The sequence below is a fragment of the Rhopilema esculentum genome, chromosome 7, assembly GCF_057945365.1.
Source record: "Rhopilema esculentum isolate cy_ngs chromosome 7, ASM5794536v1, whole genome shotgun sequence".
NCBI classification, from domain to species: domain Eukaryota; kingdom Metazoa; phylum Cnidaria; class Scyphozoa; order Rhizostomeae; family Rhizostomatidae; genus Rhopilema; species Rhopilema esculentum.
This window is the reverse complement of record NC_142821.1, coordinates 12,908,533-12,923,332: the sequence shown is the minus strand read 5'-3', so window position 1 is coordinate 12,923,332 and position 14,800 is coordinate 12,908,533. Positions and strand designations below refer to the sequence as shown.

General features: G+C 40.6%; 4 protein-coding genes across 19 annotated transcripts in view; 3 read left to right on the top strand and 1 right to left on the bottom strand.

Moving 5' to 3' along the window:
* LOC135683795 (HMG domain-containing protein 3) overlaps window positions 1–14,800 on the top strand; it is a 180,089-nt gene that overhangs the window by 116,654 nt on the left and 48,635 nt on the right. The gene's annotated exons all lie outside the window — the stretch shown is intronic.
* LOC135683384 (uncharacterized) lies at window positions 6,701–9,150 on the top strand. The gene is made up of 3 exons (XM_089109161.1): window positions 6,701–6,769; window positions 7,733–8,035; window positions 8,406–9,150. Exons 1-3 carry the CDS (start codon window positions 6,762–6,764, stop codon window positions 9,148–9,150), a joined length of 1,056 nt encoding a protein of 351 aa, XP_088965287.1. The 5' UTR covers window positions 6,701–6,761.
* LOC135683598 (uncharacterized) lies at window positions 9,157–10,292 on the top strand. Its single transcript, XM_065198903.2, has 2 exons — window positions 9,157–9,457; window positions 9,727–10,292. The coding sequence occupies exons 1-2, from the start codon at window positions 9,157–9,159 to the stop codon at window positions 10,290–10,292; spliced, it is 867 nt and encodes a 288-aa protein (XP_065054975.2).
* LOC135683599 (uncharacterized) lies at window positions 10,600–13,045 on the bottom strand. Its single transcript, XM_065198904.2, has 4 exons — window positions 12,918–13,045; window positions 12,635–12,787; window positions 11,531–11,647; window positions 10,600–11,088 (listed from the first exon to the last, which is right to left on the bottom strand). Exons 1-4 carry the CDS (start codon window positions 13,023–13,025, stop codon window positions 10,600–10,602), a joined length of 867 nt encoding a protein of 288 aa, XP_065054976.2. The 5' UTR covers window positions 13,026–13,045.

Genomic DNA, 14,800 nt, shown 5'->3' with positions numbered 1-14,800 from the left:
CAACACCTAGAGGGTTGGGGGCCTTCTTTTCAAAGCGGCGATCACATCTATGCATCCATATGGAATGCAGAGTGACTTTTAGTAGGCAACGGCAGAGAGTTTTGGCATTCCGATGAATGCCATTCAGAAAATCGAAGAATATGACGATGGAGGGGATTACAGAAAATGTGCCGAGCAGCTGTTCGAAAATCGGCTGCAGGGACGCGAAGACTGCAATAGCAATTGGGCAGTCTATGAAGACATGATTAATGTCTTTGATTTGGTGACATTGGTCACAATTTTCGGGGATATTCAGACCCCAACTTTTTAAGTAACTTGCTGTTTTCAGGACCTGATGATAAATTTTCCATAAGACATCGTTTTCAGGGCCTTGGGAGGGGTGGGAGCGAACATGCTTCCATGGGATTTGCCACTGTTGTTGCTTCGCGAGGGCAGCATTCCATGCCAATGCAGGCAATATGTCGGAGTAGACCGAGGAGAGAATGCTGCCGTAAATACTACTTACAGGTGTGCCCGCGGCACTTAACAAAACAACAACAACTTTGTACAAATTACACAAAGAGAGAAGACGAGTTTAATGTGGAGATGGTCTTAAAGCATGAGGAAACAAATTGGAACAGAGAAATTTTGCAGTTGGAAAGTACTTGAAAAGTTGAAATCTGATATTGTAGCAGGCAAAATAGACCCAAGGGGAGTCATAGTTGAAATCAATAATTGACTGAAGAAACTTCAGGTGTAGGGCGTTTGTTTTCAGGTGTATGTCAACAACACCTTGACCACCTTTATCTGGGGGTTGGAACATTCTCTTTCTGCTGACCAGCTCATTTTTGCCAGCCCAGATAAATTGAAAAATAGCTCGGTTAACTTGTTTTTCTATAGCAGTAGGGAGATGGTAGATTGTTCCTACAAAGACGAGGCCAGAAAGAGCAATTGTATTGACAATTAGGGTTTTTCCTTTTAATGAAAGGGATCGGTGTTTCCAGGCTTCAAGCCTGTTTGTCAATTTTTCGACCCGTTTTATCCAACAGCTTTCAAGGGCTGTTTGAGTGCCAAATTCGAGACCTAGTATTTCGAGACCACTGTCGGTCCATTTTAAAGGGGAAGACGGAGTAGCGGAAATATATGGGGGCTTCTTAAACCACTTTCCGCAGGACTTGCCAATATCATAATTCACCTTTGATCCGGAACCTAATTCGTACAATTTTATAGTGGCTATGGCTTCTTCAACGAAAAAATTATTTCTTAGAAATAGGGTGGTGTCATCTGCATATTGGGAAATTTTGACTTCTTTTCGTGAACCTGGAAGGCAGAGGCCGTCAATTTGGAGATTTTGACGGATGAGGTTGCCCAGGGTCTCCGCTACTATGCAATAAAATAGCGGTGACAATGGGCAGCCTTGTCTTACCTCACGTTTGAGGGTTACTTTCCTAGAAAGGTGGCCATTGTTGCTAATTTGGCAAGAAACATTGGTATACATGGTTTTCACAAAACACATGAATTTTGGCCCGAAATTCATTCTTTCCAAGACTTTTAGAAGAAAGTCCCAGTACACACGGTCAAAAGCTTTTTCTTCTTCAATTTTAATTAATGCGAGGGGGAGTTTTTTCTCTTGGCAGTAATCAAGAGAGTCTCTTGCTAACATGAGATTTTCAAATATAGACCTGCCTGGTATAGAGCAGGTTTGGTCACTATTTAAAATGGATGGAAGGATCAGTTGCAGTCTATTTGCAAAGGCTTTCGAGCCAATTTTGTAATCAATGTTAAGTAGAGAAATTGGTCTCCAATTTTTAAGAAGTTCAATGTCTCCTTTTTTGTATAAGAGGGAGATTATGGCTAAACGCATAGATTCTGTGAGAAGGCCTCTATTGAAACAAAAGTTTAGCACATCTACTAGGGCTGAACCTAGTTCATCCCAAAAGAAACAATAGAATTCAGCTGGTAAGCCATCCGAGCCAGGCGATTTGTCTGATTTCATGTTGGTGAGGGCTTTATGACATTTGCTTGCGGAAAGTGGTTCCTCAAGTAACAGTTTAAAGTTTTCAGGGACAAATTGGTCGATAGTGTTCAATAGAGTATTCTGTTTTTCAATGTCGACAGGTTCAGGGGAATAGAGGGACTCATAGAAGTTAGCAATGCAGCCAAGCAGGTCCCTACTATCCTGTAATACTCTACCATCAGGGGTTTTCAACTTTCAAATAATTTTTTTTGATTTTCGTGAGTTCTCAAGACTGAAAAAATAGCGCGAAGATTTCTCATTTGATTGGTATTCAAGCGCCTTTGCTCTGATACGTGCACCATTAATGTTGTTGAGATCTAATTCTTCAATTTCTTTCCTAATAAGGGGAACAGTTTCTTTTTCATTTTCATTAGTTGAAATTGTTGCGTTTTGCAGTTTTCCTTCCAGGACAATGCGTTTTTCTCTCTTTTCCTTAGCTAATCGTTTAGAAAACTTTTGGCATCGGTTTCTTATTTTCTTTTTGCCTATGTCCCACCAAATATGTAGTTTGCCTGCAAAGTCTTTTATGCGAGAAACCCAAAATTTCAAAAAATGTTTCATATTACATGTAAATTCTTCATTTTCGAGGAGGCTGGTGTTGAATTTCCAGGTACCTCTGCCACGAGGTGAGGTGTTTCGTAATTTGAAGGAGAGAGAAGGGGCATCATGATCAGAAAAGGGAAGTACGGTTATCCCACATTGTTTGGCGTTGGCCAAAATTTCAGAAGAAACATAAAATTTATCTAGTCTAGATGAAACTTTTGAATTGGTCCAGGTGAACTGGCGTGCAGATGGGTGCGTTGAACGAAAAACATCAGTAAGGTTAAAGGATTTCAAAAGGTCGGTTAGAGCTTCTAGGGCAGTGAAACCTGCTTGGCTGTCACCACCTAGTTTGTCGAGATACAGATTAAATATACAATTAAAATCACCTCCGATGATTGTTGGGACTCCCCCCTGATGTGAGGGGGCAGTGTTTGAAAAAAGGCAGCTCTTTCCCCTATGGGGCATGGGGCATAGACATTTAACAGCTGAAGCTTGGAATCTTCTGTGTCTAAAATAACGTTGACCCATCAGCCACAGTTATCATGAGTAATTTTTGAATTTTTGACAGACAGGGACTCCTTAATGAGGGTGGTTACACATCTGCTATGTATTCCTCCGAATGATGAAAAAAGTGATCCTTTCCAGATGGATTTGAGAAAGCTAATGTCTGCGGGCTCAGAGAAATAAGTCTCTTGCAAAAATATGACGGACTCTTTCCTAGTTTTAAGCCAGTCAATTACATTGGAGCACTTAACAGGGTCTCGAAGGCCGTGGACATTGATTGATAATATATTAATAGCTGCCATCACTCACTGGGGGAGGGGAGTTCCAAAATCATCGGTCATTAGGAAGGGGTGGGTTGCCGAGCTGAATGACCCTTCGACTTCTTTTTGGTAGAGGGCCTTCGCACGGCGGAAATGGCAGAGACATTATCGTCTTGAAAGGACCTCTTTGAAGCCACAGGGACGCCAGCGTCGATAGAGGGGATTGGGAAGGGAGGAAGAGGGGAGGAAAATTTAGAGGAAGAGTTAGAGCCCTGTTGAAAAGACAGGGTATCATACCAGTTCTTGGTTTGCTGGGCGTCTTCTTCGGGGTCGGTAAGGCTGGGTGCTTCTTTGAGGTCTGGACGGCTGGATGGCTCCTCCAGGCTGGATGGCTCTTCGAGGCTGGCTGGCTCTTCAAGGCTGGGTTGCTCCCAATGTGGGGGTTCCAGGGCACTGGCTTGATCTGACGTGGTCTCCTCAGGAATCGGAGTTTCAGGGTCGTCTGTGGCTGAGCTGCCGGCCTCACTTCCCAAATTGTCGAAAGCCATGGTGGTCTCTGCTGGTGTCGCAGGAACAGACTCGTCGGCTCCGCTCGGGTCCGGGAAGAACGAGGTATCGCACTGAACAAGATGGTGTTCAGGCGACCCACAGCCCTGACAGAGACTGCTTTCGGGGCAGTCTGCATTAATGTGGCCGACACACCCACAATTAAAACACCTTTTAGCGGAGCAGTTGGCGGCAAATGGGTCCTGCTATCGCATTTACGACACGTCATAGGTTGCCCTTCTTGTCGCACAAGCAAACAGGCAGGACCCAGGTGTACATAACTAGGTATGGGCTCTGTAATTATCATTTTAAGGGTCATGACTCCATTCAACTTATTTGTACCAGGGTGGGTGTTCTCCCTGGCGAACAGAACCCGGCCGAACCGACTGAGCCTCCTCTCCACGACCTCCGGCACAAACTCCGCTGGCTTGTTAAAAACCCTCACCCAGACAGGGGGAGGGTCTCTGAGGCCCGGTTGCCATGGATGCCGAGGATGACGTACAAAATCCAGACCAAGGAACCTGCCCTTGTCCGCTATCGTGGGGAAGGTGACCTCAAGGTCCCCATTTGGAAGCCCCTGGACATGCGTGGGTGCCAGCATACAATTCTCCAACTTGGCAATGAGGGCCTTGCAGTCAATGGCCCCCCTCCCTGAGTGAACGCAGACAGTCCTTGGCCTGGGCCTGCCGATACTGTTCATGTGCAGGCCACCTGACCTGCCGACCATCTCTGTGATAGGTGCTGCAGCTCTTACAACTGCTGCCGCATAGTTTCTTTCCAAACGACCAGTATCCTCTGCAGAAGAGGGAGAAGCTGGCAACGGGCGGCTCGAGGCAAAAGCATCACTTGTAGGTCCTGGGTACGGGCGGCGATTTCTTGATGGCACAACTGGGATGCCGGACTTTCTCAATTGCTGCTGGTGAAGCACTAGCCTTTCTCTCTCTAAAACAAAGTCAGTCTCCTCCTCCGACTGACTCCCCTCTGAACTCACTTCCTCAACAAAGACTAGATCTTCACTCCCGTGGGGCGTAGAGCCCCCGGGAGCAAGCTTCTCCGCCATACTTCAGCTAATGGCCGAGGCCAATAGCCGAACCACTTTCCCTGCTAGGGTACCTGCGGCAGTGGGCGTGGGTCGTCGTACCTGCAGGTCCTAACAGAGAGATTGTCCCACAAGCAACGCCGAAAACTTACCCTTCACCGGCTGCTTTCGCCAACTCTTGTCTCTTGTCTTTCGCCAACTCCTCTGGCAAAGTTCGCTGCACCACTTGTGGAATTGATCTTAGCCAAAAGGCCGAGAAGCGATACCCAGTCTCATGTCTTCAGTTCAGACTCTCCACAAGTCTGCCTCGTTGCTTGCGGAGCACTCAGTTTTTTTGCCTGTTGCCTGCCTGCCTGCCTGCTCCCTCACTCCAGCAGCAAAGTAATCAATCTGTGGATGTTGAAGAACGTCGTCGAGGTGAGTGAGTTAGTGAATGAGTTATTCGGCTTCACATGGCCACTCAGCAGCATGCAGCAGCAGTTGTGAGCTGCGACAGCAGGGAAAGGCGCTTTCTTCGAAAAAATATGGCTTAAGTTCTACAGCGCGCGCTGTTGCTCCGTGTTGTTGTGCTTACTCTTACTATCTATTCATGAACTAGCCTCCCCGTGACCCAAAAGGCAAAAATACCACTGGACTATCATTGGGAAGAAAATTAAACTTAACTTTCGGCTTTCCTTGTGGCAGTCGGATTGGAGAACGGGATAAACTGAGAAGATGGGAGGATGGAAGCTGTTCTATGACTGCATTCTGTCACTGACTGATGATATGATTCTAAGAAAGCTGAAACCTTGCATATAGACACTTGTTCATTACTCGAGTGGCAAGCCCAAAGAGTTTATATAATTGAAGGAAAGGTTCACCATAGTTGGTCAAACGATAAAAGATCAGTGATGGTTTTTTGAATTCCTTGAATCAAAATGCTTTTGTTATTGTATTAAAGACCCTGTGCTCCCCAGGACCTTTTGCGGTCTCGCAGTGAAGTTTGAGATTTTCATACTGTACGAAAATGATTTCGAGAGGCTAGGGCCTAGGCATTATTTCCCATTGTAATAATGGACGCGCAAGGAAAGAAAGTGAAGGGGCGCCCAAAGAGAAAGGAGCCTCTTAAGATGGTATATTTCTTAGAATCAACTTTCGATATCTGGAATAAGGCGAAGAAAGATTATTCAAGTTCTGAGCACACTTTGAGCAGTGACGAATTTGCGAAGTTATTACTGAGATGCTTCAGCGAGGGAAGTGAGATGGGGTTAGACTCTAGTTTTGGGGCGGAAAGAATTGATAAGGAGCACTGCTATGGCAAAACGTAGAAAGTAAAGTCAGTTTGGTCATCTTCAGAACCCCAATACGCAACACAATTATGCCATCAAGGCAGTGGGTAAGTTTGAATTTTTTTCCTTACCAGCGACAGCGCCATGCATTTTCCAATTACATACTATTACTTTGTATTGTTGCATATGACGTTTTTATGAGAAATTTTAACGGTGGAAACAGGCGTCAAGCCAAAGGGTTTGCAAGAGTATTCCAGACTTTTTGAGGTTCCAATTGCAAACGCATTAATCAGACGCTTTAAAAGTGAGCTGGCAAAAGATTTCAAAACAAATATTCACAGCATTTGAGTCCCAATAGTAGCAATAGTTAGTTGTGTACAGTGTAAAAGCATTACAGTTTTGGATTTTTTTTTGAATATGATATGGCCCCTTAATGTTAATAAACGAAGCTTACTTTTGTAGCATTTTATATTGCTCATCATCTACAAATAGGTATATTACAAATTGGTTTTAAGGAGTGAGGGTTTCAAACTCTTTCAGGAGCAGTCCAGGCAAAGACAACGAGGGTACAATCAGTAAAAGGGACACTTCATTTGAGGGCTTTGATGTTCTTGTGAGTGCCAAACTATGATATCTGTGAATTTCATTTTTTTTTCAGTGTACCGTGCATTGAAAATTTTCATGTCATCAAAAATGTTTGTAGTTATAGGCTTTACAGAAAACTTTCGTTGAAGAAATGCATATTTCAAAATGAGAGGATGGCTCATGGCTGAAAGGATCACAGGTTCTGGTGAATGTGAAAGTGATAACTTTCATTCGTGTTTTTGGCTGTTGAGATTCTTTTGAACCCATTTTATATGAACCAATTTTAATGGACAAATTTTCATTTGGAACTTTTAACCTTAATCAATTCAATTCCAGTTCATTACGTATGACAAAACTTGATGAGAAATAGTCACACACTACTTCTCAAAGGCAACATCAACTAAAACAATGTAGTCTCCCTCCTGGGGATTCTTCTATTCTGTGCTATTTCACAAGTGAACGCATTTCTTTGTCAAAAGTCAAAGACAACATACACAATAGAGCTCCTTATCTCCTGTTGAATTTAAAGTGTTAATGGGGCATGGTTCATGTTTTAGGAAGATTTGGAAACAGGCACTCTCATCGGCTAATTGTCAAAACTGCTGCCCTTTATTGTTTTTGAGACAAAAACTCAAACTTAAGGGCAACAGCTGCCCTTCTGCAAATTCTAAATCCCAACTGCAAATTATCTTGCTAATGTGTAAACTTAATCTCTAATGCTAGCTGTTTTTGTCTCTTAAATTGTCTCACCCATAAATTGTGCTGAAAATGCCCCCAATCACTCTTTATAGGATGTCACCATTTGTAGTTCATGGTTCAATTTACCTTGCTGAATGATTTGTAGAGTTTTTTAGTAAAATTGATGTTTTTTGATTAAATATGATTAAAATTATAAAAAAGATGATTAAAATTGGTGTTGGGATCTACAATTTTTCTGCATTACCAAAAACTGCTGCAAACCTGAATTTTTTGTCTTTTGTCCCTATTTTAGAATCAACGCCATCAATACAAAAAAACGAAGGAGGCAACAACTGAACTTCAGTGCTATTGGACTAGAGAATGAATTTTTCCCTCACAAGGTCACAAAATCTGCTGCAGAAAAGACTATGTTTGGGGGTACTTTTTCAAGACTTAAAGGCCTCAATGAAGATATTAGTACCATAGATGAAGATCCATTTAGTGACTCAGACCCAAACACAGATGATGAAGATTCATATAGTAGCTCCAGTGCAAGCTTAGATTCCAGTGATGATGGAAGCAGTGACTCAAGTACAGATTCAAGTACTGATAAATGGTGAATAAGATGACAGTTCTTTTTAACTTTTCTGGATAAGTTACATTTCAGACCTATTGTAGCAAGGATTCTTTCATTTTTCAAATTTTAATGGATTGTTTCACTTTCCATATATGAAAACTAACTTTTTAAGGAATTAACACCACATTTGAAATTGAGACTAAATGTTTTTCTAAAATATATATGCAACAGGTTTTGTGCATGTTAACTCCACAAATTTTTTATCAGCGAAGAATTCTTTTTCAGCCAAGAATGGTTGAATGAAAATCCTTTTAAAAAGATCCTTACAGTAGGCAAAAAATGCTGATTACAAAATGATACTTGTTGTGTTGTGTAAAGAAAATTGTTATTGGTAATTTGTTTCTTTTAGTGCCACCTTGACATCAGCAAAGGAAACATCAATATTAATTGCCCAACTTAGTAGTGAAGATGATGAAGGACTGGACAAAGAAGAGGTAGATGAAATCCATCAAACACTACATCATTCTAGAAATTTAGACATCGAAGATCAGAGTCTGTTAGCTGGTTTGACTGATCTTGACTTGAACAGGACATTTATTTTTAAAAGTTGTGACAAAGCTAACTCAATGGACCTTGAAGAAAGCCTTGATGACCAAGTCCCACAAATTCAAGCTTCTGCAATTGCAAATGCCACTGAAATAAAAAAGAAAGCATCAGATGCGTTGACCATGCTTTTTCCAGTGGATGGTGCTGGTGAGGCTTACAGGCTAAGCCAACAGCAGAGAGTGATTGTATCTGTGGAAAAACTCAAAGAACTGAAAGGTAGAAAATGCCTTCATGTTCTGGATAATGGATCTGTCTGCCATGGAGTTTTAGATTATGCATTAGATCTTAAAGGAAGCGTTGTACACTTAAGATGGTGCTGTCCTTACAAACACAGTGGCTTATGGGTATCTTCAGAAGTCATTGGAACATCACACAATCAAGATATTTATTTAAATGACTTGCTGATTGGGGCTTGTGTTCTACTCTCCGGCAATAATTATTCAAAATTTCAGCTGCTTTGTAAGTTTTTAAGACTTGCTGTGCCAAACAGATCAGTTTTCTGTAGAAACCAAAGGCTATTTTATTTGCCAGTGATACTGACTATGTAGGATGACATGAAGTGCAAACTTCTGAAAATATTGATGCCCTATAAAGACATTATTGTTGGTGGAGATGGAAGAAATGACTCCCCTGGCTTTTCTGCACAATTCTGTCTCTATGTTGCCATGGACCTTTTAACAAATTTAATTATAGACATGGAGGTTCTTGATAAACGGGAGACTGGTGGGGATGCTACCAATATGGAAAGAGAAGGCTTAACTCGCATTTTGCTGCGCTTGATGAAGCAAATTGACATTGGAGAGATTGCTACAGATGCTTCCAGTTCTTTGATGAGGAGAATTTCAGACCTCAAAGGTATAATCTCAAACACACTAATATTCTCAAAATGTCATAGCAAAGATTTCCACCTCATCAGTATACATTTTACCCAAACCTCTATAAAAATTTATTTTGACACAGTTGACAATTCATACTAGTGTAAACTTAAAAAATTAAATAGAAAATTGTTTTCAAGGTATCAGATACTACAGTGCTGAGATTGCCTTAATGATTTTTTAATCCTTGCCTTTATTCTTGATAGAGGTATTTAGGTATTTAAGTGTACATATATCACTATTTTTCAGCAATTCACCCGGAGCTTAAGAACATGGCCCATTCATTGGATGTTTGGCACATGTCCAAGAGGCTGACAAAAAAGCTACATAGCCTTGTAGATAACAAGGAAGGAAAGGAGCTAAAACCCTGGATTGAGGGTATAATCAACCATTTCTGGCATTGCTGTGAAAATGCAAAGGGGGATGAAGAAAAGTTAAAAGATTCATGGCTTGGTATTCTCCATCATGTTTGTTATGAACATGAATGGGCAGATTCACAGTGTAATCATGGGCCCCTTCAGTCTGCTGAGCCTGAACAGTATTTAAAGAAAGATTCAGCAGTGATGGAGAAATTGAGATCAGTGGTTCTTGATGCAAAAATCTTAAATAAACTCAAATATTACACTAAATTTCGGCATACAGGATCCATTGAGAATTTTAATAGTATGCTTACAAAGTATGCTCCTAAAAGATGTGCATTTGACTATCCTTATTTTAAGTGCAGAATGGCACTTGCAGGAATAGACCACAATATGCACAATAGTCGACCACAGGCTACAACAAAGGATGGACAAGCATGCTTTAAGCGAAAATAGAGCAAGGCTACCAGGAAATTTCGAGTTGAGCCCGTCAAAGAACAGAAGGAATATTCATATGTTCCATATTGCCTGGCTAAGATTGTTGTTGATCGTCAAAATCACACTGGCACTGTACATGAGAGACTTGCAAGAGTTCCTGGTGATCCAAAGCTCATTTCAAGGAACCTGGACCTAGTTGTGAAGCCTCCTCCAACCAGCAACCTTATTCAAGAAAGGAAATCACGCATGGAAACAAAGAAATAAACTTTCAATTTAGCTCTAAAAGTCACTGTAAAATGTAAAATTTAACATTTCAATAACAAATTTAGTTATTCTTAAACCCCATATACTGCCCATCGGGTGATGGGTAAGCTTCTCTAATTATCTTGACCACACATGATGGGAGAATCCTTCGATTGCCTCTGCCTAGCCTTCCATACTTCCACAATGTGAACTGCCTATATGCAGCCTTCCTGAATGAATTCATAGAAAAATCCATAGGGTCTGCACGAATATCACATCTTGCAGTAATATTAAGCTGTAGGACATCTCTGTCCAGACAGAGCTTTGGAAACATTCTGTAGGCAGTCACACAGACTTTCCTGTCACAACACTTGTTTTCAACTGGATGCCCAGTGTCAACACAAATCCCACATTTACACCAAATTTGCAAATTTGGTCTTTGAAGTGGCTCCTCTGGGCGCTGTATGGTATCTATCAGGTCCCGCACAAACTCCAAGCTTCCCTCGCCACTGACAGCTAATTCAATAGTGAGCTGTTGAAGTGTTTCAAGTGTTAGGTCATTGATTATATTCTAAAAATAAAAAAGAACACATTTAGTACAAACATTTTGTCTGTTTACTTTTGCTCTAATGAATGCCAGGGCAAATATTAGCCTTAACTTATTTACGTGTTGTTGATTATTCTCAGTGCGTTGTGGTTTTCCTTATTTACTATCTTTAGAGCAAAACTTTGTTATCTAGCCTTTACTAATAATACTAGGTTCTTTGAAAGTCAGGTTTTTTTTCTTGTTTATTTGTTTTTGAATAAAAAACATAGAGCCTGAAATTTTTCTGGAACAAAAAGTTCCTGCTCTTCAAGGACCTGCTCCTGGGTCACAAGCTGATTTTTTTAAAAATAAACATTGGTAATCTCAATGTTGGCCTATATAATGTTGTGATTTGTTTATAAAAATTTTTGTTACTATTTCATATGAAATAAAAAAATATGCTAGTTTACATTTTTTTGATATTCACCTGCACACTCAACCTTGCAAGCTCTTTTTCCTGCTCTATGGAAAGGATTACATCCTGGCTTCCACCCTGATTTCTGGCTTGATTTCCTCCAGCTGGTTTTGCCTGAATGGACTCTGGCTAAAAATGAAGTAATTTCACCTCATAAGTAACATTCTAAAAGTTGGTTGTTATTCTTTAGTTACGATCAGGAGGGCAAATCATTCCCAGAAAGCATAATCTTCCTAGCCCTGATCAATATAAATAAGGATCTAGTTATAGAGAAATGAATATGTTTTGCTTAGCATCTGGGTTAAGGAAAGCACAGCTCAATGTTCATACAAATGTATGCATTCTCTGTTACCTAGTCTATTCTTGTACACAAAAAGTGGGAATCTAACATGAGGGATTCTGATAAGCTTTGGGGGGATTTTCTTAAAAGTCAACTCCCCCCATCAAACATTCAAGAGGACGCAAAAGAAGTTAAAATCTGGGATTTGGAATAATAACAAAAGGGTTGTCTCCTGATCATGGTTTACAACATGAAATAACTGTGCATCTCAAAAGAATGTTTTCTGATACATTTGAAATATGAAAGTAAGGGCAGTGGGAGCTTGGGTGAATGATTAACTTGTATGGTGATTTGAAAGGTACTTTTGAAATGCCAAGGCTACGAGAATAATTTTGTTTAGGATTCTGTTCATCTGGAAGGCTTTGCTATGAGTCATTAGCAAGGTCCCTTTCATGTTCACATCAATTCTATTGCCCATGAAAAATGTGTAAGTACAGAGAAAAGGTAGGCTTAGTCCCAATTTCATATGTATTTTTGGGAGCTGGGATAAGTTTCCTTATATTGTAGTGTGGGAGAAATCGAAGATTAAAATAGAATAGCTTTTTACTACTGAACAACTTACCTAAGTTGGCTTTTTACAACTTTTTTACAATTTGACCATGATGAACCCCCCTTTAACCATGTTTCAAACACGGCGTTACAAAGTCTGTAGCAGGACTGTAAGCATGAATTGGGTTGGACTAAAATGTTAGAAATAATACAATCTTAATGTTACTAACTAATATACTTTCTATGAGGCGGTCTAATTTGGACGAAAAAAAGAAGAGTTAATTCACCTTTCCGTTTGAGCACCACTTCACAATTGTGCCTCGACTTTTTTTGCCACACATGCACTGTTCACTACATTTTAAATTTGCGTCTTTGCAAGGACAGCCTGGCCTTCTTTCTGAGCGTTTTGAGCATGTGCTCTTGCAAAAACAAATAGGCCTCTGAAATCATAAAGAAATAAATGCCTGTTCATACAACAAATTTAGAACACCAGATAAAGTATGAATGCTCGACAATATCACAAATATCAAGTAACAATTAAGGCAGGTAACAAAGATTAAACTTTCAAACCTTCAAATCGTGCTGCTCGCTTCTTACACTTTCAAGTGAGAAGTCATCAGTGCCTTCTACGACTTCAGTTTCCTCGTGAATAGGGGAACCATAAAAGTTAGCGGCCATGTTATTACCACGTTTCACTAGTTCGTGCTGTGTTTACATTTTGATGTGTTGTGCGCTCGCAAAGGTTCATGGGGAGCACAGGGTCTTTAAGCTGATAAAAACAGATACTTTTTTTTTTTTCTTGCCCTCTGATGACACAGTAGGGACAGGGTGTAACATTTAGAATCATGTACAGAGAACGTAACAATTCAAAGGGAGACAACTGCCCCTTTTGTGCAGAGGTCCCCCTTGACTACAACATTTTACTTGACAGGATAATTTTTACAATTTTACGAAAAGAGAGGGGCGACACTATAATTGTTACAGACAAATGGTTAAAATACAGAATTACTGACATTTATAGGATTAACAGAAAATTCAAACATTACAATCTACTGACAATATAACGCTAATAGTTTAATGGAAGTTACAGAGACAACAGGAGAGAATTTCAGGCTGAGAATGTTCATCTTTTTACGTTTTGATTATACAATAAAAAGGTAGGTAGCTAAGCAGTTGTTACAATACAGTAAGAGAGAAAATAGGTTTAACAGCTAGATTTTGAGGGACAGCGCATCGTTTTGGTAGCTGCAGAGGACATTGTCATTAGCCCAGATCGGGAATTCCTTTGTAAATAAGGAAAGAGAGGACATAGCGAACTTTATTCTGTTTCTAACAGTGGCTTTAATAAATGAAACAACACCTAGAGGGTTGGGGGCCTTCTTTTCAAAGCAGCAATCTTATCTATGCTTCCAGATGGAATACAGAGTGATTTTTAATAGGCAACGGCAGAGAGTTTTGGCATTCCGATGAATGCCATTCGGAAATTCAAAGAATATGACGATGGAGGGGATTACAGAAAATGTGGCGAGCAGCTGTTCGAAAATCGGCTGTAGGGACGCGAAGACTGCAACTGCAATTCGGCAGTCGATGAAAACATGATTGATGTCTTTGATTTGGTGACATTGGTCGCAATTTTCGGGGATATTCAGACCCCAACTTTTTAAGTGACTTGCTGTTTTTTTCGGGACTCTATGATAAATTTTTCATAAGACATCGTTCTCAGGGCCTTGGGAGAGGCGGGAGCAAACATGTTCCCATGGGATTTGCCACAGTCGTGGCTTCGCGAGGGCAGTATTTATGCCAGGGCCGGCAATATGGCGGAGATGACCGAGGCGAGAATGCTGCCGTAAATATTACTTACAGATATGCCCGAGGCACTTAACGATACAACAACAACTTGATACAAATTAGACAAAGAGAGAAGACGACTGTAATGTGGAGATGGTGTTAAAGCATGGGGAAACAAATTGGAAGGGATAAATTTTTCATTTGGAAAGTACTTGAAAAGTTGGAAACCGATATTGCGGTCAAAATATACCCAAGGGGAGTCATAGTTTGCATCGATTATTGACTGAAGAAACTTGAGGTGAAGAGTGTTGGTTTTTAGGTGTAAGTCAACTACACCTTGATCACCCCTATCTGCAGGTTGAAACATTGTCTTTCTGCTGACTAGTTCATTTTTGCCAGCCCAGATAAATTGAAAAATAGCTCGATTAACTTGTTTTTTAATAAGATTAATTTGAGGGAGATGGTAGATGGTTCCTACAGAGACGAGGCCAGAAAGAGCAATTGTATTTATGATAAGGGTTTTTCCTTTTAACGAAAGGGATCGGTATTTCCAGGCTTCAAGCCTGTTTGTCAATTTTTCGACCGGTTTTATCCAACAGCTTTCAAGGGCTGTTTGAGTGCCAAATTCGAGTCCTAGTATTTCAAGAGCACTGTCGGTCCATTTT